This window comes from Strigops habroptila, chromosome 10 (assembly GCF_004027225.2).
Source record: "Strigops habroptila isolate Jane chromosome 10, bStrHab1.2.pri, whole genome shotgun sequence".
In the NCBI taxonomy this organism is placed as follows: domain Eukaryota; kingdom Metazoa; phylum Chordata; class Aves; order Psittaciformes; family Psittacidae; genus Strigops; species Strigops habroptila.
In genome coordinates, this window is record NC_046359.1 from 212,464 (window position 1) to 240,335 (window position 27,872).

Sequence of the window (27,872 nt, forward strand, 5' to 3'; positions counted from 1 at the left end):
GTCTATAAATAAAAATAACCCAAGACCAATTTTTTGTATTGATTTGCAGGAGTGACAAGTAACACCATTCAGCCTTCTCCTCAGAATATTCCACTAGTCGATCCTTCCCTTTACAGTGCTCAGCCTGCAGGTAAGGTGATGACATTTGTATTGTCTGTACATGCAGTGTGCTGTGTCCTGTGTGTCTCCCATGAGCTGAGGGAAAAAGTTTGAGAAGTAATGTCATCATTACCTGAACATTACTAATTCAGAAATTTTAAAGAGAATCAACCTCATCTAAATATTGTGTTACTCAGAGTTTAATAGTTTATGAAAGCTTTGCTGCAGTGTATGATTAGTGTTGCCTGTCTGACTTTTTTTCAAGCCAATGAGCTAGCACCTTGTTAGGTGCTGTATTGTTGCTTGTCAGGTGGGGTTCTCATATACGTAGCAAAACCTATATTCCTGATGGCCTTGCTAAATTATATTTTTGGTAATTAATACACATTCCCCTTATTTAAAATTTCTTCTTCAGGGTCAGTAAGTTATTTTTTCAATTCATTAAATAATCACAACATTCCAGTGGGGTTTTTTGTTGCAGCATAATTGTTATGTGTGCTTGTTGATTATAAGTAATACCTGTATTAAATGAAGTAATTTAGAAGGTACTACTAATGATGCCATTTTGATATTTAATCAAGGCTTTGATCTTCTAAAAAGACATCTATCTTTGATGTTAAAATCACTGATAACCTATATTACATGTATTTTATGTCTGCTTATATATATATCATACTTTGAAGTACACACATAAATGCTAACCTTAGGGAAACCATAGCCTGTGAAAGAGTAGTGACTGACAATAAAGTTGAAATCATCCTAGATCCTTATCTGCTCACATTCTGCCCTACAGCTTTTCCTCACCAGGGAAAACCTGGTAATATATGTAGAGGTTTTAAGTTCCAGAACTCAATACAGTCAAATATTGCCTGTTACAACTACTGAGTTTAGATAGGTATATTCTTGTATATCATAATTTACAAATATTTAGTTGGATATTTCAGTTTATTATGTTGTTGAAGAGTCTGTGTGAAAAATAAAAGCTTTTTGATCAGTGGAATGCTATAATAGGAATTCAATATTTAGCTTGTTTTTAGAGTGCTGTCCTAAGAATGCTTAAGGATGTATCCATTTTAGTATATTAGGAAGCTGTTTTTATAGAAGATGTTTTAAAAATAAAAGTAATAAAATTACCTTTAATAGAGACACATTAACTGTTAGTATTCTCTTGAAGAACAAAAGGCACATCCTGTTGTTTGTCTGGCATATTACTGTAATGTCTCATGTGACAGTTAACTCGTATTGAAAACAGTACCTCAGGCCTGTAGCTGAACCATTTAAACTTGGTGATAGTTTTTGAGTTTTGACGGCTGTTGTGGGGGTTTCCGTAGCTCCTTAACCAAAACAGCTGAAGGCTTTGCTTAAGCTTTACCACAGTAACTGCTAGTTGGAAAGCAAGTTTTGTGTTGTTTGTCAACAAAGCTTTCATATTTAACCATCTTATCATCATCCTCTAGATAGTCATTCTAATAGGTTTTTGGGTAACTACTCTGAAAATTGTAGTTGTCATTGTTTCTTGGTTTCAGTGTTTAATTCTAGTTATCAAAAATATAATTTTGATTTAAACTTTAATTCTTCTTTAAGTAATAGAAGTTCATCATTCAATAGCTGGATAGTGTCAGTGCATTGCTCCTTCTGGCCACTTACCTGCTTTAATACGTACATAAATATAAATAAAAAGAAATTGAGTGCATTAAGATACCTTGTGTTTGTGAATTCTTAGTAACTACTATCATGAAAATAAGAGATTAAGACTATTGCTAGGCACAGTGATGAATCTCTAATTTGATCTGAGAATTTGTATGACTGCCTGCCTCCTCTGCACATCTGTTGCATCACTACAAGTTTGGATCTTGTAACAGATTAAAGCGCTCTATGCCTGGCCAAGGTCAGGTTGGATGGGGCTTTGAGCAACCTGGTCTAGTGGAAGGTGTCTCTGCCTATGGCAGGGGGGTTGGAGCTAGATGATCTTTAAGGAACCTTCTAACCCAAACCATTCTGTGATTCTATGATTCGTATGAATCTATGATTCTTACAAGGAAGTTTTGTAAAGTGCAGCCAAAGAGGTGATACAGCTCATACAGATCCTCATTTCTGAAAGCTTAGAAAATATACTGTCAGTTATGGAGGAGTTTGAGAAGACGTAAGGGATATGTCAGCAGAGATACAGTAACAGTTTTCTTTGGATGCATAGAATTAAGAAGCTTGAAATCAATAGAAAGTGTTTGTCCTTGCCTGTCACTATCCTGTCATCACCCAAAGCATCTACCTTTCAGCTATACAAGAGTAACGGCAGGGATCATTCTTCTCCTCATGCTGCTGAGGAGTCCTTTAAATGCCAACAGTACTCTGTTGTTAGTACCTTTGATCCCTGACCTGTGAGTAGATTTAGAAATACCTGTATCTCACAATGGATGTATTAAACTGTGGGACCCAGAAGCCCTTCCCCATTCCTGAGTTGCAATATATATATTCAGGCTAGATCCTGGCTGCTGCATATTGAGGTTAGACTTTGGTATGCACCATTCCCATGGAACTGAAGTTTCCTTTGGACAGGAAGGAGGGATAAGTTTTTCTCTCCAATAGATACATAGAGCTAGCCCAGTGCGAAGTAGAATTGCTCTATGGTTTGGACACTATGTCTGTGTCTATGCTAATAAATTACACATGCCTGTAAAAACACTGAGAACAGCTGGCACAAAACCACTCGCATCCATACTATTAAACTTTTAAACTTTCTAAACAAGGTAGTTTGTGAAGGTTGCCAATACTGAATGGTCTCTAGCCTGCTCTGACCACAAGTCATGCCCAGGAATTGTTTGCAAAAGTGCTAGTTTGCATGGGCCAAAACCATAGTGGTAGCTGTTCCAGCAGTTTGACAGTATAGGCAGTCAACTTTGAGTGCTGAGACACGTTCCCTGGCACTGTTGAATGTACTAGCATAGGCATAGCCAAACAGGATATTCCACATATTCCTGCAAGGCTCTTTCTGGTAGTAAGATCAAATGTATATTTTTAAAATAAATTACACATTTTATTTCCTTCCCATAACATGGGAGAAGTAATTTGGTTAATGATATTATGGGAGAGAAGCTTTAGGTGGAGAAGAGTGGAATATTTTATCAGAAGAAAATTAAGTTAAAGTAACAGTATTCCTTTGATTTTAGTCAGCATGAGTCCTTCAATAACTGTCCTGTCCTGTGGAACAGGTTTCGGAGTTTAACATTGACTTTTGAAAGTGTCAAAGCTTATGCACTTAAGCATTGGTTAACGTCTCTGACAACAGAAGGTGGAGGTACACAGTGACTTTGTATAATGTGTGTGTGCACTTCTGTGGTGTAGTTTGCTTTAAAAATTTATTACCTCTAGATTTTGCTAACACTAAATGCATTCATGGTTGTGCTACGCATAGTTTTTATAAAATCATCTTATGTTACTGTATGCTCCCTTCCACAGGTGGCATAGCATAGAGAAACCATTTGTCCATTCTAGGTGTATGTATAATAGTGTTTGATTTTCTACACACAAAGTAGAAATAATAATTTGACATTTTGCATGTTTTCATGATCTTAAGAAAAAAATCTTTGAGGATTTTGATTTCAAATATCTGAAGTGCTTTAATGGGAAAAAAGAGCATCTTGTTTCAAAAATCATTTCTGCTACCTTTGCCATCACTGTCTTTATGCACCAGGTTGCATTATTAAAATTCTGCAAAATCCACTGGTTTGTATTTGGGCAACTTCGTAAAATGGAAAAACATCTGGTGGATAGAAAAGGATACCAGGGAGAAGCAGATACATCATGTAAAATACGCACTATTTGCATTCTAAAACTACTTTTTTTCCCCACGTGATTTTCAGCATCTCTAGTCAAATTGCCTTTTGGTTTTCATTTTCTGTTCCTCTTAAACTAAAAGAATGATGCTTGTTGTTTATGGATTCCAGGTGTCTGTCATGTTTCAGTAATAAATATAACTACAGTGCTAGTAATTAAAGATTAACACAGAAGCAGGTTTGTTTCAGGATAAATACAGTATGCTTTTCCCACCTCAATGTTGTTGGGCTTTTTTAGAGTTGAGAGTCACGGGATGGTTGAGTTTGGAAGGGAGCTCTGGAGGTCACCTGGTCCAACCCTTCTGCTCAACCAAGGATCCTGTAAAATGGATTGCTCAGGGCCATGTCCTTTTTGTCTCCCCCTGCCCCTGCGCTCTCCCCATGGTTTAATTTGCGGCACTGAAGGAAGTATGTCACTGTTAATACAAAAGCTGTCTTTTGAATCTGTCCAAGGATGGAGACTCCACAACCCCAGTGCCAGTGTTTGGTCACCCTCACAGTAAAAAAAGTGATTCCTGGTGTTCAGACAGGACCTTCACGTGTTTCAGTTTGTTCCTACCACCTGTGGTTCTGTCACTGGACACCACTAAAAAGAGCATGGCTCTGTCCTTTATGATGAACCCTCCCTTCAGGTATTTTTATACATTGATGAGATCCCCCTAAGTCTTCTCTTCAGGCTGAACAGTCCCAGCTCTCTCATCCTCTCCTCATATGAGAGGTGCTCCAGTCCCTTAATCGTCTTTGTGGCCTTCATGAGACTCTCTCCAGAATGTCCGTCTCTCTTGTACTGAGGAACCCAGAATTGGACACAGTTTTCCAGGTTTGGCCTCATTAGTGCTGATCACCTCCCTCCACCTGCTGGCAACACTTCTCTTAATGCCTTAGCCCTCTTTGCTGCAAGGGCATATGGTTGGCTCATGGACAAATTGGTGTCTACCAGGACCCTCAGGTCCTTTTCTGCAAAGCTGCTTTCCTTTTCTCCAAAGCTGCTTAACCCTTAGAATATAGAATATGGAAATTAAAGCCAGTTAGTAATTTAACGTGGTTATAACTTTGGTGTAAGTGCAGACAATATAGTTAAGTTTCACATTATTTTGAAAACTTAAGAACACATTCTATTCTGCTTGTCCATTGTGAGGTGCTGACTTCAGTAGGAGCTGAGGCCACTGCTGAGCACATCAAAAGATCAACACCCTTATTGTGTAAATTTTGGTTTATAAATTTAAAACTGTTAACTCGTTAACTTTTTTCCCCTCAAGTTATGTCATAATAGCATCTGAAGTAGATTTCATAATAAATAAGGCTTTATGCCAGCAAAACATTAATAGAGCTCATACTGCAAAAATAAGATTAGACTGGTGAATTTGGGCTTCCTTCCAATAAATTAGTTGAATACTGGACTGATGCCTTGGCCAATTTTTAAAGAATGATTTTGTAGTTTCTTTTGGCATCATAGGATAAAGCCACTTTGAGGGGAACTTGGTCTTTTTAATTTCTTAAAGATGTTCAGTAATGTGGTTGCAGATTGACCTCAGCTGCTTTTAGTCTGTGACTTTATTTAGGTCAAAAAATAACCTAAGTGTGTGCTTGTGTTTATGCACTCCCTCGCATCTATTTGCTCATATGGGTATGTATTTTAAGAGATTTAATGTGGCTTCACTCGTTCAGCAGTAAACTAATATACATTGCAATAATAACGAGTCCACCAAGTTGTCATGTGCCTCAATACTCAAGAGTAATTTTGTGCTCATATTTATTTATTGAAGGGGATTAAGTAGAATTCTAGAATATCTTTTCAAAATTGATACAATTAATCTTAAGAGCACTCACCCTTCTGCTTTTTACCAGGGTAGGGTTGTTTTGAAAACCAGCAAACCAGTCTAGTTTTTGATATTCCCAGATTTTCCGTTTTGTTTGTTCAAAAGCTTTTCTTAAATAATAAGATTGGGGAAAGGAAAAGCAAATGTAATAGACATTTTCTGATAAGAACTGAGATTCTTTAGTAAACATTCTCACAGTATTGCTAACAACAGTTTTATTTTAAAAGAAAGGGATCCAGCTAACTGAAATCATGCCATAAAAAAACATGGATTTAAGTATATTCATGTCCTTGCTTAAAATTAGGAAGCTGTACTTAGAGATCTAAATCTTTGTTCAACCATTTTTCACATAAAATCTGTAGTGCTTTTTAAACGCATTTTTTCTTAATCTGTGAAATCTATTTATTGTTTATAAAATGCTGTGTGGGAAAAGTACATATTTCTTTAAAAATAAATAAGTACATATTTCTTTAGTATTGCGTTAATTATTTATCCGTGTCCATATTACCCAGTCTTTTATAAGTTAAGTTGTTCTGAAAGAACATGAGTAAAGGTTTTATAATTTATGCATAGGTTATTGGAGTGCCATGGGATTAGCCTGGAAATTCCCAGTGAATTTGTGGGTGGAAAGAGGGACAGTAACTTAACTGTGCTTTACTTTATGCACACATCAGTGATGCTGTTTGCATATTAAATCTTCTGCCAGTTAAGGCATAAGTTCCCACTGTGTTTTCTAGACAACTGAGTGCATGTGTTTGAGCATTACAGAATTCTCAATGTTGTAACATATGTGAAGAAAATACTCTGATTAATAAATAACACTTGATTATTTTATACTATATTATGAAGGGTTTTTTTGCTAGTGTTCTGCAGTGTTACAAAAATGGACACATTTAATGAGATCAATCTTGTTTTCATTCATCTTACATAATGGAATTTGAAACATAAACATTACTTGATAAAACAGAATTATAAAATGTGCAAAACCAGAAACAGCGAGAAATGATTCTACATTTTGAATAGTTATTCCATTTCAGAAGGAACAGTTCCTAACTGTATTATTCCTGAAGAAGAGAGCAAAGTAGTTATACTGTAAGCACAAAACCCACTGTCCTTCTTTCTTGCAGGTACAAGATTGATTACAACTAACTTATTGTTGTTAAAAAGCTCTCCTTTGCTGCCTTAGATGAAGAGCAGATCTTTCTCAAAGGTATTGACTTACTTTTGAAAGACACTGGGTCATACAAACACCAGTGTGTAGAAAGGTCCTCTTACATTTTTCAAAATGCCAGCAGCAAAGAAGTTAAGCATCACATGAATGGAAAGAAAAGTGAACAGAAGAAACATCGTACCTTGGTCTTAGTAATATTACTGCAAATATTAGCCTGGTTTTCATAATATTACTGCAAATATAAGTAAAACATAGAAATTATGTGAAAGGAAACCTCAGTCGGATTCCCTTTATAGTAACTTTGTAATGCTTATGTTTTTGCAGGGGAAGTCCGTTTGACTCCAGAGGACTTTGCCAGAGCTCAAAAATATTGCAAATATGCTGGCAGCGCTTTGCAGTATGAAGATGTGAGCACTGCTGTGCAGAATCTACAGAAGGCCCTGAAGTTACTGATTACGGGCAGAGAATGAAGCCTTTATCCAACAGATTCATGTCTTTTGCCTAAAGAACTAACAGCTTATTACTGTACCTGTTAGGGGAGTGGAGTTATACAGAAGTTCTCAGTCCCATCACCCATGACAGTGAAATCACTGTTTCAGTGTCAGGTTAGCAATTAATGGTACAGTAGGAAACTGTTTTCATTTTACAAACAGTGGAGCTAGAAACATACAAATGCAGTGGCTTGATATAAGCAAAATACTAAAGAAAGTACTGTGAACACTGCTCAAGAGTTAGAATTCATCTTGCAATATTTAGATTATTGGAATGGGAAAAAGCTGAATATGTAAAAAAACTTGAGCATGAGAATGTTCTGTTAAAATTCTTACTCTGATTTTATTACTTCAAACAATTATTAAATAAGTGTAATAGCTTTAAAATGGTAGCTAAGATTAGCGCTTTCTTCCGGAAATGAGAGCATGTGGAAAGGCTGACAGATCCACAGTGGGAAGGACCTTTGTCTATACATGTATTATTTGGGTATTATCTAAGACGTAAGTCAAAGCTGGGGGAGACTTGAGGACATTTGTATTTCATTTTAAAACATGCTGGTAAAAACATCTCTTGATACTTCAGAGGGAGTTGTTTTGATGGTGTTCCAAACCAAATCCTCACAACTGTTGGGATTGCTACATGTATTCTTGATATTGCTTCTTGCTCCTTTTGTGTGAACATTTAAAATTTTGTATATGTATGGGTAATTAAGAAAAAGTACTAATATTTATCAGAGATCATCCTGAAACTGGAGGCAGAGATTCTAAACAACCTGAACTTTTAGGGAGATTTACTTCCATCTTTTTAAGAGGCTGAAATAAAGGCCTGTTGTTCAGCCATTAAGGCAGTATAGGTTCATCTCTGGTATTAGCGTCATAGAGCTTCTTATATCTAGCTAATATTCTTCCTGTCTGCTTTGTTCTGGAGATTTTTTGGACTTGGGATTTAATTAAAATATCTTGGAAACCAAATTTTGAGTCTTTATGAGGTCTGGCCTTGCAATTACAGAGCTCTTGATTGTTAAAAATCCATCCATGCTGTTTAAAAGAAAGAATAAGTAGTCTTTTAACTGGTGTGACATAATAATTGGGTACACCATAGTGCATGTCTGATTTATGTAATAATGACATATTATCTGATCTTTCTTTCAAAGCTGCTGGATCAAATTCATGTATTTGAAACTTCACTATTTTGGAGTGACTAAAGTAAGTCTGATAGTCAAAGTAAAAAGATGAGAAAAAATATCAAACATAAGCATACATTGTTGTATCTTCTTAAGAGTGTAGAGTTTTTGACAGCAGGTTTGAAAAGGGTAGTATGAAATTTGTAAATGTATGCATAAACATTTTAGTTGATTGAGATTTGATAGACAAAATGTCTGGTATTGTTTGTGTTGGTTTCTGACATGGGATGGCATGCTAATCTGGACAGTGATTTGGGTTGGATTTTAATTGTTTTGGGAAATTTAGAACAAATCAGTCTGAAACTTTTTTGACAGTAATGTTGTACAGACCTGGGCAATAGCCTGTGTTTCGTACAGTGCTTCATGCAAGATAGATCACTCAGTTCAGTATCAAACTGAATTACTGTAAATTATTCCATGCATTGTGGTGTTACACTGTGATTGGAAGAGCTGCTTTTCAGTTGAAATAAGCATAAAGAACGTTGATCCTTGTAGAAATATATATATTACATTGTTATAAGAAAAAGTCAGAAGTTGCTTTCATTTGGGAATCGTACCAGTATTTGCTAATACCAGCTTCAGTCCCCACCGCTTGAAGGAGGAAAGTCAGTTTTTCTATTTATAAAGGAATTCTATTCATTAAAAGAACCTCGAAGCTTTTGTATTACATGGAAAAATATGCAAACTATGATATAATACTGTGTTATTTGAGGCTTTTCAATTTAATATTTTACTGGTGATCAAGTGCTACGAAATGGAAGTACATAACTAAGAAGGTTACAAACAAATATTTGAGTATTTCTTAAAGTGTATGAAAGATTGTCTGTTGCCATCACTGTGTTGAACCTCTAGATTCCTCTAGGAAACCAGGGTATCATCAGTGAAAAAGCAGTAAGAATGAAAAAGCAATAAGCAAATTTTTGAGTGATCATTTACAAATGCGTAACCTCATTTTGCCTGGAAAAAAATTAAAATAAGTGTGATAATAAGTGAAAATCCTAATAAAAAGGTTTTAGAATTTGTCAGAGAAGCTGTCAGGACATTTTTTCTACACATAAATTAGTGTTTTGAAGATCTATCATATAAAATTATCATGAATTCTGTAATATTAAACATATAAAACATATCCTAATACTGACCTTCAGACCACAGTACTGAATTAGCATATAGAGTTTAAATTTGCATAAAATTATTTTGCTCTGATAGGTTTTTTAATTAAGAATTTTTGTAACAGCCCATCAAACCATGTTTGAAGCCATATCTCTAAGCTGCTAACATTTGGTGCAATGGACTGAGTATTTATCCTCCCGATAAAACTGATACCTTAAGTAAGTTATAGTAAAATGTTTCCATTCCAGTAAATATAGCCTCTGGAACAACATTCATTGTGGCAAGTAGCCCAAAAGTACAAACCAGTGTTGCAGAACAGTTCAAAAAGTGTACATATTTGAGAATGTCAGGAGAATGTAGGTAGATAGCCTGTAGTTATTCCAAATTGGAATTTGTGGTAGGCACTGGAATTTATGGCCCCATTGTTAAATATTGTGTGAGCTTTTAAGTGTTGACTGATTCATTTTACAGCCGCTCTGAGTGATGAAGTATCAACCCATTGCTCCTCTTAAACCAATTCCCAACACGTACAAGTACAATATTAAATAAGTGAGAGTGCAGTTTTTGTTGCGTGCTACAGTCAACAACTCTCTTCTTAACTATGATTGCCACCCACATCCTTGTTGGCTTTTCTCCTTTGGATTGCAAGTTCTCAATCTTCTCAGTCTTGCTTAAGAAAGGAGAAAGCGTTTTCTGTCATATATTCTACATTCTGGTTTGCTACTTACATAAGCTAGACTTTTAATTAAGCTAGAATTCTGTTCAGTGTTTGTTACTTAAAAGGCTTTTGGTATTACTTAATATTTGGCAGTTCTTTATGTTTTCACCTCTCTGCAGGGAAAGTTCCATTTTATACTTCAGAATTCCTGCAAAACTCTTTGAAAAGTGTGTTGCAGAAGCAGGTCAGAGTTTATGAAATGGTGGAGATATTTTTCAAATGTGCACTAATTGGATTTACTAATACTAGAGGTGTTCTTTTCAAATTGTTGCAGTCATTTTATGGAATTTTTAATGATGTCCTTTGTAAATGAAGTTTCAGAAGCATAGACTTAAATATGATCATATTACAGAATGTGATTGTAATTGTAGTATTTGATGCTATATAATACTTGTCTACGAGAAATTAACAGAGAAACTTACTGTCTGAAGTAGAATTGGGGGGTGGTGTGTGTGCAGACACATATGTTTGTGCATTTATAATATAATGCATGTAAATTCAGTGGTGGGCTGTAAGAATGCCTTCCAAAAAACATACTTAGTACCTTGTTTACAAGTATTAGTAAAACGTCAGATACAAATAAATAGATACTGTTGACAAATGTTGCTCCTAATGCTAAGTTTTAAAAGTACTAGTATAGTGCCAGAAGTTAGCTTTTATTTGTGCAGTATTCCAAATGAATGAGCTTTGATTTTCTCCTTTTTCATGTCAACAGTAAACTAGGAGCTAGTTACAAAAAGAATGAGAACACAGATTGAGAGGAAGTTAGTTGTATGAAAGATCAAAGATAGTTTCTGTTATTGTAAAGTCTTTATAAGAATGTCCTGATTGAGACTGGAAAGTGCCCTTGCTTATAAAGTATAATTACTGCTTTCTTTTAAAATGTCCTTTGTTGTGTGGTTTATGGAATTAGAGCCTGAGCCTGCATATCTGGATTGGGAAAACCGAAAGTTTGATTCCAAGTTTCTAAACCACTTGTGCATCCTGATACCGACAGGAATTTTCGCAATCACCTCAGAGTACCTATTTTTCGGTGTTGGAATTTTAACCAAGTTTGTTGGGAAAAGAAGCAACGTTTTTTTCTTACTGCTTCACCACCTTTTAGTGCACAGCTGTAGCAACAAGAGAACTGGAGAAAACATGAATTTGCATTAGATATTTCACTGTCAGCAAGAAAAGACTATTATATTGCCAGCAGAGCTCTTTTTGGCTTACAGGAGTATTGGAACAGTCAGATCATAGAGACTGTTCTCTATGTAATATATGCCTACAGAATGTAATGCCCTCAATGATCTCAGAATACGAACATTGTAAATAAGAGCATTGAAAACAAACAAAAAGTGGAGGCATGTGCCAAGAGAGAAAAAGAAATCACATTCTCCACAGAATGGGAAGGAGCAACAAAATAATTGCAGAAGAAAGTAGAAGAAATACTGAAAATCCCACATGGGATGGGAGCAGGACAGTGACTGGAATAAGGTTAGAGTTGTTGGCCGATTTCTTTAGAACTTTGAAAGAGATGAGAAAGAAGCTTAACGTTAAGGCATAAGACTGCAGGAATACAACAAAAGACCCCGAACACTTCTTTACTCCAAACTGGGGAAAATGTGAGTTATAGCACACGAGAAAGTTGAAGAGTCTAGCTCTAAAAGGAAAGAAAAAAAATACAAGTAGATAGCATTCTGAAAATGGAGAGGATCAGCTCCTCTCATCCTTGGAACCTTTGCATTCATTAAAAATGTTACAGTTTTGGAAGACTGAGGAGACTGCATAAGTAATTGCATGGTATCTGCAGAGAATTAAGAGATTCATGTTTGTACTTAAAATGCTATCTCCTGATTTTGTGCTTTCCTTCCTGTTCCAATTTACCTCCCCTTTTTCATTGTCTGTATTTAATCTGTGGTGTTCCTATAGCTAGAGAGGAGGTGGTTGTTGTGGAATAGAATGTTAAGTATGAGTAATAGCCCACATACTTAGACATTCTTGGGTAATTTGGGAAGATTAACAGGTCTGTGTTTTACCTTGTGTATGTGCTCTGGAGAAAAATGTAGTGATTGTACTTCCCTCGTAGGTTCAGAGGCTCTTTGACAGCAATATGACTACAATATTTAAGGAAGGATATGTGGAAATTAACTCTACTCAGAGCATATTCCCAGTCAGAACCCAACAAACTGATATCTAGAAGTTTGAAGACCTCCAGCTAAGCAGTTGGTGAAATTGTCAATTTTAACTTGCCTCAATTAACCCATCTCTAAGATGAGCTTCCTCAGATTTAACACATCTTAAATAGTCAGGATTTTTATAATCGAGACAAGGGTTGATTTTGTTCCCAAAATAAATAGTTTTTAGAGAGGCAGAGAAGGCTTTAATATGTGAGGAGTAGATGTATAATAAGAAGAAATTAAAAAAACACTTGATAGGAAAATTTAGCAGATAATGGGCAGGAATGAGAAGATCTGCAATACGGAGACAGTGTAGATTTAAGTAATGAAAAGCAATTTATACATAGTAGTATCTAAGGCAAATCTTAAAATGTTGAATTTATAACTTCAGAATTAGTGTTTTACAGCAGAACAGCAAATAAAGCAATTGTATGAGGGGAAAAAAAAAAGAAAAAGCTGTCATCAACTTCAGACCTGTTAGTTTAACAATAAGGTGAAGCAAAAGCTCACTTCAGATTGTGAACAAAAGACTTGAAGTTCAAAGATAGACATAATACCATATCGTATGTTTTCTCTAAGCCCTTTTGTTATGCCCCTCACCCTGGGTGGTTTGTGAGACTTCAGTTTTAGAAAGTGAATGCAGTGAATTTAATTTACCTAGAAAAAGTAATTTTTCTAGGTAATTTAGAGCCTTGATGTAAGGCTCTAAAATACTTAGGTGGAAATAGATAAACATGAGAATTTAATGATGGATTAAAGCTGGTGGAAAAAGAGATTGCATTAAATTCTAGATTATTTTCAGGATGGAAATTGAATGAGATCAGCCTAGGGCGACATCCTGTTTCATGTATCAGAGACTTAGGTGACGGTCACCATCTAAGTCACATGTGATTTGTGGATCAGATGAAGGTATTGCAAGTACTGCAGAGAACTGGGAAAAATTCTGTGACTTTGACTGAAGGACTGGAGTGAAACTAAAAGCACAAATTACGAAGTCATTCACTTGGATTCTAACAGGAGAATATTTTTTAATGAAAATTAGGATACGGGGAGCTGAAATAATTCCCATCAGCGTCACCTAGTTCAGTGGGCTAATATGAATTTAGGATGCATTGGATGAGATTGTTTCAGTAAGAGAGTAAGTACACTGTCAGTACCGTGTTTGATTCTCATCATTGTTGATCAAAGATACTTGTAAGAGATACAAAGAATAGCTACTGAGGTCCTGAAAATCTTACCTATTAAAAAAAAAAGATCTAGTTACAGAATGGCTTTCTAGAGGCATTAAGGACAAAGCATTAATTTATTTTAAGACAATTTGATAAATTTATGGATTGGATTGCAAGATTGAAGTGGTTCTAGAGTTAAATTTTCAGTTTGTCAGTCAGTGAGCTTTTGGGAAGGTTTTTCTGGCTTCTGCCAGCTTTTGAGTGATGATCCATTTCCCAAAATACCTGGAAATGTTACTTGTAAATAAATGTATGGCAGGACCTGAGACATTGTGATGACTAGATTTTTCCCAGTGACACATCATTTTGTCTTTATTAGGTCTAATGTTTGTTACGATGTATTGTAGGCATTTTGTGAATAATAGTGAGAGTGGGGCAGAACAAAGAGATTTTTACGCACTGTATGAAATCAATACCTAGTGTGTGTTTACTTGTGACTGTGGAGGAATATCCACAGTTTGCATGTTTCTGAATACAGACACCTTTTAAACTTGCAATATGAAAAGCTTATCAAAGATTTAGATGTATTGCATATTACCAAGATATGGCACTGCTCAAAATAGAGGCTGTTATCTCATGGAGTGAATGCAGCTTTGCAGGAACTAGCCATACTGAAATCCTTGTAAGATGTTGTAAAAACCAGCAAATATTTCTTTTGTGCTGAAGGTAATCAAGTGTATCAGCACAGTCTTGGGAAAAATACTTTATTCAGTGTAGGTATTAAATCTGTATTTGTAAAACAGACATGCAGGTACTCATGACTACTGCACATAGGCTCAGCAGGCTTTTGATAATAGAAACTTTACACACATCTGGCCTTTATCCCACAGTTAATTGCCTGAGTAACTTCACCCATGTGAATGGTCCTATTGAGGCAATAAAAGTGCTCATGTACATAAATGCTTGTCGTGTGTGGGTAGAAAGCTTTCCTTGTTGTTCAGTAAAATATAGCTAGAACAATGGCAGTGGTTTAATGGATCCAAATGTAGTATGTTGCTAGTTCTCCACTGTGGAGGTTCTCATCTTATAATCCTTATACTGGCATTTTTTTAGGTGGAAGTCTTTTTTCCATTTATGTTTTCTGTTGGGAAATACTAAAGTTTTTATTTGCACTTTACATAAAATAATAATGATAAATCTTATCTAACGTAATTGCACTAGACATGCAGAAAAAGACAGTACACATTTGAAGGCTCTGTCAGGGTATTTTATGGTACAGATATATCTAAACACAGCTCCTATCAGTTAAGAAATTTTTATTCTCAGCAACACATGCAGGAACATGTACAGGGCCGACAGTACAGGCTCTGCCATGTATACTGAAGGTGGTCATGAGAGAGGGCAATTTCTGTTCACTCTCAGCCACCTACCTAAATCAGAACATTCAGCTATCTCTCGAAGAGAGCATTGTGAACACTGTTGAGCTTTCTTCCCTTAACCACACAGCTTTAGATGATATATTTCTCTCACAGACTCCTTGGAGTACTTAGCAGTTGTCCCTGTTGAAGCTCAAGTGAGATACAAACAGCATAAAATGTGAAAGTTTCTTTATACAGCCACTTTTCATAGTAACTGTGTAATATTTGTGGGTACTGTTCACTCAGTTTTCCGTGAAGTAATCTGTTTGTAAATGTTTCTGCCTAAATAGGACTGGTTTACAGACCCATGTGTATTTGTTCAAATCACTAAGCTCTCTGATCCTAAGCATGTTGGAGTATGCTAAACACCCTGCTACTGCATTTCTAGCACCTGCAGTTTCTTCAGTTTCTGACAGTGGAAATGCCTATCAAGCTTACTGTCTACTGAAATCTAAGTCCTATTTCTACAACTTTTTCTTCTGTCACAGTTCGTCATCACTTCTTTTTTTCCTTGGTTCATACAGCTCCAGTGTTAGATTAAAAATAAGATTACTTGCTACAAGCATTTTCTCTCAATGCCTAGTGCTCTGTTAGTCTCCTGTCTAGAAATTTCTTGATCTTCAGTCAGCTTCCTTGTCTTTTTAGTCCTCAGCTATGCAAAATGTAAGGACTTGAGAGCTCCCAAGAGAAAACATCTGTTTAGGCCTCCCAACTTAAAAGCTCTTTCACATTCAAGCCTTTAGAAAAGGGAAATGGAAAACACAGGGTGGGACAATGTTTTTAGAGACTGAAGAGGCTTTCTCTTTGTAGGGCACTCTAGAGAGGACGTGAGATTACCAGCCGTTTTTCTGAAACTCTTTTGTCTGTTAAGACTTTGATTTAAAGTGGTTTCTTGAGATTTTGGCAAGCAAGTGGCAGACGTTGAATCAGTCTACATCTTACTAGGTTCCTCTGTCATCGCTCCAAAACAAAGGTCTTGCTGACTGGCACTAACTGGGTGGCTAAGTTCAAAATACTTGACATTATACTGAAATACCTAGGAACTTTGACAAGATACATCTGAGAGGGAATTGGTTTTATTTAACTAATTTCTTTCATACAAGTTGTTAAGATACCTTTTCATCACTAAAATGACCATAACAGATACTGTTGATGAAGATGCAATGTAACTTATAAAGTTAATGCACATGCAAAATATAAAATAATAGAAAATTTAGGATGGAAATTCATATTTATCCTTCTTTCCAGATATGCTCTGGGCAATGCCCAGTAAAATGACTTTATTTGGAAAGCACATCTCACACAAAAATTTCCACATGGAAATAAATGGAAGAAAGGAAAAATCAAGCCAGACTCTGAAATAAAACAAAGGTTGAAAATGAACTGTCTACATCTTTACTGCATTGGGAGGTTTGGGGGACATGTATGCTAATTTCTTCATTCAATACTGTAAGCTTCTATTTTTACTCTATGTGGAGACCATAATAAGATTAATACATTCTTGTAAGCGTAAAAGAAAATAAAGTTTTTAATGTAATTAGTATTAGTCTCTGTAAAGATATAATTGAAGCCAGAGGCTTATGTATTTGAAGTCTCAAAATAGTAAAACGTAAGAGAGGTTAGAAGTGGAAGAGGAAACTTCCACAGCAAAATTCACTCATCCTTCAAGTATTTTTTGTTAGTGGATTATACTGTAGATTCATTTGATTGTCTGGAGTGTGAGAGATTTGTACAGACATCTTTTATCCAGAGTTTTTACTAAGTTAAAGTGCTCAACTAGCCACTATTGCATTTAAAATTAGAGACAAGGTAAAAAGTTTGGGGAGCGTTGATGTTAATTTGTATTTTGCCTCGTAGACATTTAAACATATTCCGCACTTGGGAAGGGTGGCTTTAAAAGATTGCATAGCACATCCTTTTTTAGCTGATATTTCTTTAAATGCTACACTTGACACCAAGTGGAGCTTCATAACTTGTGTTACTGCATTCACAAACAAGCCAGCATGCTTCATGATCACACTAAATCCTGGCATCTGTCATAAGCATTCAGCTTTGTTGAATGCAAATAAAGATTTCTTCAGTGGTTCTCTTCCCTGGCACCACAAATTTTGATCAGTGTCGTCAAAATAGGCAGGGAGAGAAGAAAATTACCTGGTCAGATTGTACATGAAAATAAAGCTAATAAAATTCAGCATGTGAACATTGGTTTCCGGCTTAGTAATGTCTGATTCTGTCGTGTAATTTAGTGTCTAGATGGCAAGTTTTCTAAGAGAAGTCTAGAGCCATAGAGAACTTCACTAAAATGATGAAATTACCACTTTCCTGGGGACAAAATCAGAACTTTCAATAAGTATGTCAAATTCTCTGCAGAGGAGATTATGCAATATGAATGTGGGCAAGAAAAAGTACTCTTTTTATGCTGTTTACATCTTTCTGACTGCTTTCAATTACTGTTTCATGCATTTAGCCAGCTTGCTGCTTCCTGGAGTTGCCATGAGTCATGAACAAACCACATAAACAGTTTAAAAGAAACCGAGTTGCACCTCTGCGATGTGGCAACAGTAATGGCAGGTACCTCAGACTTGTCAGTAGCTTTTTCTTCGTCAACGTTATGTTGTAAAAATTATGTGAATTGCTGACAAGGTCAACGTTGGTGAGGTGAATAGCTTGCTTTGTTTATGTGGATGAGATGGAGCATGCTTATACATATGCATGCTATTTTACACATTGGTGCAAGCGTGATTTCCATGAATCCATATAATTGCTACAGGAATGGTAGGTTCTTGGAGGAGGGACAGATACTCTTTGGTGACATGTGATTGCAGGAGAAAATGAGGGAAAGGAGAAATGAGGGAAACTTCCAGGGAAGGGAGGAAAGGAATAAATTGAGGATGCAAGAAAACTTACATCTAGGTTGCCCTAAGTGGAAGCAAAGATAATTAAAACAGAAAAATACTCCAAAGAATCAGTTCAGATCCTTAGGGCTTAATTTGTTCTGAAGATTTTAGCTACTAAACTGTGCTGCTGAAGTTTTTTAACACCAGTTCAAAGTTTATACAGCCTAAATGTCACCAATGGCTATCGTGATTTTATCCATTTGCTTTGCCTTATTAGGGTCTGGTATCTGTGGAGCACATGGTATAAAAAGAAGTATGCATACATTAATGGAGATTTTCATCTGTCACATTTATTCAGATATGTTGCTTTCTACCTGCATGGTATTTGCCGCGTCTGAGATTTGCTTTGGAATGGAATTTGTAATTACTAGCTGGCTACCTACCATCTGGGCACTCCTGGAGAGTGCAGTTTTCTGCCTGTGCCGTGACCTTGTTGGCATGCTATAGAACTTCCTTATGCTTTTTTACCAGCATACAGGTTTCCACAACTTCTTTTTGTTCTAGATCTGCTTTCTTGTATAAAGCAGCCTAGCTCTGACTGCAGCGGGACTCACTTATTTCTGTATCTTGGCAGCTCCTAGAAGTCAGCACACTAATCAAAGTGAGGTTTTTTTTCCTCTCCTTACAGTATTTTTCTTGTGCATCTTATACCAGACAAGCAATTTGTAAAATGGAAGGAGAAAATTACAAAATTACATCACTTCATATGATTTTTTTGTATATAGTCTTACTCCAAATACTGCTTTTTCAGTTGTTCTTTCCATTATAATATTGAGTGTATTATATCTTAACAGGATACATCTTTGTTTATTTTCTCTAATTACTGTTTTGGATGTGAAACTTGACTTTTGCCAAGTAACAATGTGCCAAAATAACAATCCAGTGAACCAAGACTAGTTTAGGGGGAAAAGGCATGAGTCAGTATTTTGCAGTGCAGTGCAGATCCGTTTTGATCAAGTTTTGCTTTGTCTTTTGGAAGATTCTTGGATTACAAAATCTTAGGGTACAAACCCAGATGAACCAAGGAGGGAGAGTTCAAAGCAGGCCACCGTGTCAAACAGCATCCCTGAGCTTCTCATGACTCTAGCTGTCATTACCCTGAATAACTGCTGTCAGTTTTCTAGGTGGGGTTTCATCTATTCAACAGGTGTGCTGTTTTATTTTCCCTTTAATTCTGACTAATTTCTTTCAAATAGGAGTGCCATTTTGAAAACAAAATAAGATTTGAGTATGTATTAATTTTGTCTTGGATGCTCTCCTGATGGGTATTCAAGAGCAGTACTTCTGACCACAGAACAATGCATTACGAGGTAAACAAGATGTAAGCATGCCAGTGTTTTACAAAGCACCATTCTTCTTTTAAAAATGGGAGTGTATTTATGTGTTGAAGTATATCCAGTGTTAATTAGATGACAAAGCAATAACCATCTCTTTACAGACTAGTTAGACTTCCTACTGTTGCCTATTTGGAGTCAATATTTACTGTGTACTGCTTCCTTGGCAAAACTAGGAATCGTGTAAAGAAAGAGGATCAGACAGACCTTTGACTTTCCTACTATCATAATATGGATATGAACTTCTAAAGGGGGAGCTATGCATTTTTATATTTATCTTTGATTACTTTGTGAATAATCCCTAACGTGGGACTAGCACCAAAGGGGAAAAAAAACCCAAGAAAAAAATACCAAAACCAAACCTAGACTTTACTTTGATTCCATGATGGATCTCTATTATAATGTTTAGAGTTTTAATTTTTATTTAATTTTACTAATAAATTCTTATGAGTCCCATTCAACTAGTGGCCCTTCATCTATTAAGCATGTTTTCAATTTTCTATAGCACAAGCTTAATAAAAGCAATAAACGTCTAAGAAAAGTTACTGTTGAGGGAACCAAAATCGTAAAAAGTTCAACAGTCAAGTGCTGCTTATTTCATCTGATAGAATTTATTAATCATAAAATGTATTAATGATAAATATTTCTAATGTATCTTAGAAATATATCTAATATATACTAGAATATATATCTAGCGATATATATTCAAATATATTTTACTGTTTTCTCAAAGGAACTTGTTATTGGTATACAAAAGATTAAATTAATCCATCTCCGGAAAAGAGGGATCACCACTGTTGCTGTTCCTCAGTCGTCCATAAAGAATGTAGGTGTTGGAGAGGCTCTGACAGCCCCAGCTGCTGTCTCTGCTTTTCTGCGAAGATAGCTGGCAGTATAAGCTATTTGTAAATTTTTAAAAAACAATCCTGAAATGCAGAATGAAAATGTGCTATTGCAAACAGTGTTTTCAGCAGAAATTCTGTTTTTCAGAGCTATGTTTCCTTAGAATTCCTCCTGGCATGCTTGCTGGAGGGACGCTGGTGCAGGTATGAAAGGGGCAGTGGTTGGGGCAGATTGTCACATACCGCTCAGACCGTTCCCTCTTGTGCCTAGCCAGACTTCTGGCTTTAATGGAGCAGTGACTGTACCCATTTTAGTTATCTGGTTGGACCTGGTGGCATCCAGCACTGGATCATTAGATCATTTACTCCAGTAAATGATCTAATCTGCCTTTTCTGCTTTTATCCCCTCCTTCAGTGTTCTTCTGCTTTTTTTCCTGTAGTTCTGCCACACTTGAAGAAACATTTATGTTCTAATACATGTTCTGTGTAAATGCAGGACCTTTGATCCTGAAGTGTGCTAACGCAGTAATCTAGTATGGGACTGCGTGGAATTTACGGCACACTGTCACTAATCAAGAATTAAAGTTTCAGGTTTGTCACTGTTCCTATTTCCATCTCTTCTTATATTCAAGTGGGCAGGGTTAATAATTTTGTGTATGACAATATGATACAGTATAGAATAAAATTTTAGAATAATCATATCCTATTCTAAAATGCCCATAACTTTTACATTTCATTGATACATACTATTTAAAACTTCTCTGTTTTCAAAATACCAGACAGATGCCAGTTCAGTTTAAATTACCTATCAGCCCAGGTGGAGAGTTTTTCTGGGCAATTTCCCTACTGTTCTCAGAACAAAGTGAGAAAGCTTCAGGTATGTGTGGTCTACAAGAAATACAGTTGTAACTGTAGAAAATCTGAGGAACGTGATATATTTTTAGACTCTGGTGTCTTCATTGTTACTAATCCAACATTGTCCATTCCAAAGGCAGCCTCTTAGTTTGATATTAATAATTCCTCGTCTCAATAATAGTTTTGAAGACACGGATAGCTTTCTGTAGATAAGTTATTTGCGTAGTTGAAAACCAAGTGGTATTCTCTGGCATCTGTCTTCAGTTACTTCACCAGAACTGTTGATGATGATGTCTTACATCATAATCTTGCACAAGCGTGTGGAGGAAAAGAAAATTCAACTAAGTACATGAGAACCTGATCCTTAAAGTATTTCTCTGTAGATGACTCGAAGTAGATGAATGGTTCTGTTTCTACACACAAACACATTTTCCCTGTTTAATATCTAATATAATAGAGCTATCATTTATGATAAATGATTAGCTGAGTACCTGTCATGTGAATTTAAATCCTGTTTCCTTGCTGCTTATCAGAAAGCTAGAGGCGATACGCCGTTTCTGGTGTTTTGTTGCCAGAGGGGACAGAGGTGCTATAGCTGCAGCAAATGTAAACCTGGCAGACACTGGAGACAAGGAGGGGGAAGGAAGTACATTAAGTGCTTAAAGTTGGGTAGTGTAAATATCATTTTCCCACTACCCACGCCGTTGAAATCCCGAATATTTAGACCAACTGATAAAGCCAAGAGGGAGCTCTTTGTTTCCATGTGCAAAGCAAGGACACATTTTTAAAGGCTGTTTAACTTCAAGTGTGGAGCATTATTGCAGCAAAAGTAGCTGTGTCTAAGTTATCTTAAATACTGCAAACAGTAAAATTATGGCAGCTTGGATTTCAGCGTTGCTGGTAAACTCTCCTGGACTGAGATTAGGAGTGCTAGTATAGCAACTGAAGCCTGGGTTGGGCTGCTTTGCTGTGGGTGGTTGCAAAAAGTGGTTTATGGTGCTTTCTGGAACTGGGTTTATTAAAATATTGGTCTGTATATTGCTGTTTAAGTGGTCAGATTATGCTTAAATCATTAAATTAGACTGTTAGACAGGTTCCTCTGAATGGTGAAGTAACAGTGTCTTCAATTACTCCTATTAAGCATTTTGGTGATGCCCTTTTCTGGGGACAAGCTTACTTTAGGACTGTTATTTCTAATGCATTAAATCTGCATTTTATACTGGTGCAGAAACTTTAGTCTCTGATCATGCTCTATTTTTTTCCCCTCAGCTCAAAATGCCTTTGAAGATCTTTTTACTGCTATACAATAATTGTTCAATTTTGAAGCTGATGTGCACTGAAACATCTTTGAAGCCATACTAAATCCAGTTTAATTTGCCCAAATGTTTTTGGTTTTTCAAAGGGAAAGTGAAAAACGCTACCAACAAATCAGACATAGGGAAGGATTTGGCATCAGCTATGCTTAAGTAGAATATCTCTTTAACAGAAATGGAAAAAGTGTTTCCTTTTTATATTTAGGTACTTTTAAAGTGAAGTTTTCACATGAATTGCCTACACTTCAGATAAGGCACTTTTGAAAGGACTGTGTCATGAGGAAAGAAGAGACTTTCATCCTTCAATACCAATGCAAAACTTGTGCTAAAGCAGTAATTATAATAAATGTAATTTCCTTATCTTATAGATACACTACAACTAAATGTCGTTTTTAAACACAATGCAGCCAAAATTCCACACAAATTCACTGAAGCTAAGTGAGCCGTCATAGCAAAATTGATGCAACATATTCCCATGACAAGCTGCATTATGTTTTCCTCACTGACTTCTAGTTTGCATCTCTACATACAGGTAGAAAAGGTTATCCACCAAAGCTAACTTTATCCTAGGGAGATGAACTTTCCTAAAATACATTTCTAATTTTCAGTTCCAGGTAATAATATGTTTGCTGTCAAGCAGTTAAGATTCTGGAAACTTTGCTGAAGCTGTATCCAGTCTGCAGCACGTACCCGAATACTTGTTAGAACACTGTTGATTCTAGTGCAAAAGATTTTAAAGGTTTTTTTAAGGGAGAAAAGGTGAGTTCTAATTTTAATTTGACTGTTGCCTGAAGAAGTGAGGAAGATAGAGGATTTTAAAAAATAAATAAAAATTGAAGGAAGTGCCTACATCTCTGTGAGGTGTGGTAGTTCTCAGCTGTATGTAAGGCTGTTTAAAGACGTGCTTTACTTTCCAGTGGAGCCTGATTTTCTTAGTTGCACAGTTTTGCAACTAAGCCTTTATTTTCTGTCCTTGAACTAAAGTTGAATTTAACTGGCTTTTTCTGGACTGCAGCCTGCTCTTTGTAACTAATATATTAGTATTATAATTATTAGTGCTAGACAAGATAAATATCATGGCAGTTTTCAAGGGAAATGTAATAAAAGACAGTAAACACAAATGCGTTCATTAACGGCAGTACTCTGACGTGAAAGATTTGTAAACGATAACTGGAAATAGTAGACTAGGCATGAAAAATAAGTCTCTCCTTAAAACTGACTCTAGGCTGCTCCTTAAGTATTTTCCTATTGTGGGACTGCCTGTTTGTATCTGTTTAATTAAATCTTGGTGCTGAGGGCTGTTACAATTATAGCCTTGTTAATGACAGACAATAGCAAAGCTTTCTCTTTCAGTATCCTCATTTTATATACAGTTTCCTAGACTGTAATAGTGGGAGGAACAGTGTATCTCTGTTGTCCTGGCTCTGGTTTTTATTGAATATGTGCTACATCAAACCGTGTAATTCTGTAACTGATTTGGGTAATTTAGATAGTATTTGATAATAGCTTTCAGTGACACCTTAGGACTGGATCTGTATGATTTCTGTTTGGCAGAAACTATGTAAGGAGTTATAGCAATACAGTGCCTTTTGGGAGCAGCAATATTTTTTTTTACTAGCATAGTTTAGTCTTCCCTGCAGATGGATGTAAATTATTTCATATTAACAGGTCAGTGCTAGAGTATGATTGCGCCAGTTGTCTCAGTTGATGAAATGCAACATCTTGGTGCAGAAAAGGCCTATATCCCTTTTTTTTTTTTTTTTTTTTTGTTTCTTTTTTTTTTAAACATTTTTTTTTAGGGAGTATTCTTTACCTCTGGAATTACCCTCTTTTCAAATGCTTTGATTTTTGTCTGATCTATCTAGGAGATCTAAAGACCACTCTTTAGAGTCATCTGGTTCTAGTTTGTGTTCTGAGTATGCCAGTATAAGCCAAAGGTCTTGTTGAGGTGTTCAGTATACTCACTTACAGGAAGAGGTGCAGGCAAATCCACTGCAAAAGTTTGGGTTGTCTTGAGATCCCATCATAGAGTCCAACAGCCAAAATTTGAAGGCCTTATGGAGCTTTCAGTAGAAGTGGCAGGATTACCACATGCAATTAAAAACCCACAACCAGGGTTTTATAAAGGCACTTTTTAGAGAGAAAGATTAAGCGATATGACTTCCACCTGAAGGAGGTACTTGGATTCAGTATCAGAAGGAGAGGTACGGTTAAGATTTAAGCCCTGTCACAGCCCTTGCCTGATGGCAGCACAGCAGCAGATGTTAGCCAGGGAGGTGGATGAAATCCCATGGAGGATGGGATAGTATCTTGCTTGGCATCTAATGAGCTCATGCTGTGCCAAGGCTGAAACAATTGGGTATGAGCATGAGAGGACAACTCAGAAAACCATTCAGATTCTTACGAGCAGTATGGGGGGGAGGGTGGGGAAAGGAGTCAGAAGAGCACAGTCAGGACTGTGCATTACTTCTTTCAAGGAATAACTTTACTGAAAGCTCAGACTTCATTCGCCATAAGCAACAAGCATTAGGAGGGCAGATGGGAAAGGAGATTGCACCAGGTGGAGAGAGCATTTGTACCTTGAGTTCTGACACTGTGTAATAGGAAATGGAGACCAAAGGATGACTGCCAAAGCCATTGTGGAGATGGATGTGTTATTGATTGTCCCCATAAACATATTGTTGGCTTATTATTATACTTTCCAAAAATGAAAACCAGATTCCTTGTCTTCTTGAAATTTTCTTTGTTTAGATGCCAGTATCATTCTTAGAGAAAGGAAATACAGCATCTGTGTGGGGTCTGTTTCCATTCATTGCCTGCTGTGATTGAATTAATTGTGGTCTATTCTCTTTTTTAGTAATTCTGGAAAGAGAAGAAGTGGACGACAAACTAACAAATATTACAAATGTTCATGGTAACCATTACAAAAAGGTTTCCTTTCACTCATTCGATGGCCATTTGAGGAAAGTGTAGTCACTTTATTTCTGTGCACACAGCATAAACCACCCTCAACTACTGAAAGGGTCGTCTGGAGAAATACTGACAGTCTTTTGACTATCAACTAAGCTGACATGCAAAATGAGAAATCATTTTAGAATAGCTTCTTCTGGAGTAAAAAGAACTCTGTGACTTTAAGAGCAAACTCGGTTGGAATTTACCTGAGTCTCCCCTTGTAGATGCACAACGTTGTGCTCTGAGTTTTTCTCAGTGTGGTCATGTGTATTTCATAATAAGGGTGTACACGTAAAACCTGTGAATCATTGGTTTACAGTAATTCTGATTAGATTAAACCTAAAATAAGTGTTTGCATGAAAAATGCAGTTTCCCATCTTAAAGCTTATAACTGGGTATGCAAAGAGTTATATAGTAAGTTCTGTAGCAATGACTTTAATTATTCATTTCACATCTCACCATCTTTTATTTAAAGTGCCATAGCAGTTAAAAAGGCTTCTCATTATTTTGAGAGATAGCCAATAAGCATGATATTTCCTGCTGCATAATAGGAATCTGTTTATTTGTATATAAATATATGTAAATCTAAATGTAACTGGCTTTTTCGTGAAAATAAGCCTGAGTTTGCAGGGAAGAAAATTTTGCCTCTGTTGTCTCAGGATGTGAAACTGAACATGTTTGTCAATGACATTCACACAGTTAACAAAATCAGCAGTGAGTTAGCCCCACCTGGAATTTCTATTTGATAATGTTAAGTTTAAGTTCACAATTGTACCCAAAACTTTTTGAAAAACACTTAGACTTACTTTGAAATAAGGAGGAGCATTCTTGCATCTGAGAAGTAGCTACAGCCTGCCATGACACAGTAATGATAGAGGGAGAGCCAGGGTAAAAGAGAAGAAATTACTTACAATGGCTTATAAATACCAGAAGGAGACTACAAAACTGTTGCAGACAAAACTATGTCAATTTTATTTTATTTATTGCTAGTAAACAAACTTACAATAATTGATTTAGAAAAAGAAAACAAACAACAAAACAAACACCCTTTCTCCCCCTTTCCTAGGCACAGCTTCAGTCAAATATCAGTCCTCCACTCTTTCTGGTCTCAACTTCCCTCATAGTCATCAGCTGTTACATCCTTGCTTACTCTTTTTCCTCTACTGCCCTTCTCTTTTTAATCCTCGTCCTCTGCTCCAGTGTGTGTCACCCACAGGCCACAGTCCCTCTGGGCCTGCCATGGCATGGGTCATTCATAGTCGCTCAAAGCCACAATGCCTTCATTGTTCAGCACCTCCTTCCAAGAGTGTGTATCCAGCCACATCCCAGGCAACGTCCCTTTTCCTCCTCTGTTCCTCCTTGATTTTCTTCTGTGTTTCTGTTGAGAATAGCCCCAGAGCTATTCTCAAAGGTTTACATACATGAATATTTCCATAATGGCTCAAACATCTTCCCCTCTTCTACAGTCTTCTCTAAGAACAGCCCACAGATCAGTTAAATTCTGCTTAGTTACTTTTCTTTCATCTGGCTGGTTCCAGCTTGTCTATCTCTCAAGAGGTCTAATTCCAGAGTCTGAAGATGCAGTGAGGCAGGCTGGGATGGAGGGAGTGTGAAGGAAAAGAGATGTAGGTAAAAAGCTGTGGTCTGAAAAAATGGCAGCACAGGAACTTATTTGCTTTATGAACACAACGGGGAGGAAAGCAGACTGGAAAGAGTATTCAAGGTTGGTATCCTCTCGTATTGCCCTGAGCAGCTTAGGGAACAGTGCTGTTAGTTGGGATGTGATGGAGGCTGTAGGGCTGGGGTCTCCACAGAACAGTGAGGGTCAGGAGAGGAAGGGGCTTTTGTGGAGGGGTGGGCAGTATGTGGGTTGGAGGGAAGGCTATACTGTAGGTACCAAAATTTTCCCAGGTGGCTGTTTTCCATTGTTAGGGTATCAACACCGTGGGGAGCCAGTTCAGCATCCGTAAAGCAGAAGGCAATTTTGAAAGTTTAGCGCATCATGGCTGTGAGAGGAATGACTAAAAGATTGCATTTGCCGTGGTTTAAGCAGCTTGAAAATACAAGCAGAAATACATGGATAAAGCTTCAGATGAGGGAACATCAATGTTTGGTTACAGTGTTACCCTCGTTTGAATTCTGGATCTTAACTGTTGTCTTGGTGATTGTACTCACTGGGCCCTGCAAGACTTGTTTTTCTTGCATCAGTAATTTAAATGAGTAATTTTAGCATAAGCTAGTGCCAAAATTATAAATTAGAATATATTTTCATGTATATGGGTTCTTAGCTCCTTTATTAATGTAATATTTTACTTGAGCAATACATATATTAGCAAGCTAATTGTATTTCCATGTTATTTTCTGAAGAGGGCCTTCTTTTTCAGCATGCATCTACAAGTTCTCAGTTTCTTTCAGTCCCCATGCAGATAATAAACTAATTAGTTATTAGTCAACATCTATATATGTGTGTGTGAGGATATAGGATATATATGAATATATTTTGA

At 36.5% G+C, this 27,872-nt stretch overlaps 1 protein-coding gene across 9 annotated transcripts in view; it reads left to right on the forward strand.

Annotated features, from left to right (window-relative positions):
* Window positions 1-17,380, forward strand: part of VTA1 (vesicle trafficking 1) — a 46,804-nt gene extending 29,424 nt beyond the window's left edge. For 6 of the 9 annotated variants that reach the window (XM_030499180.2, XM_030499184.1, XM_030499188.1 and 3 more), the window contains 2 exons: window positions 50-130; window positions 7,248-17,380. In XM_030499180.2, the coding sequence (XP_030355040.1) occupies window positions 50-130; window positions 7,248-7,393 (227 nt within the window). In that variant the 3' untranslated portion in view covers window positions 7,394-17,380. Of the gene's footprint in view, window positions 1-49; window positions 131-6,879; window positions 6,963-7,247 lie in introns of all 9 variants that reach the window. The other 3 variants (XM_030499183.2, XM_030499182.2, XM_030499181.1) reach the window with 3 other exon arrangements.
* Window positions 17,381-27,872: the final 10,492 nt, after the last annotated feature.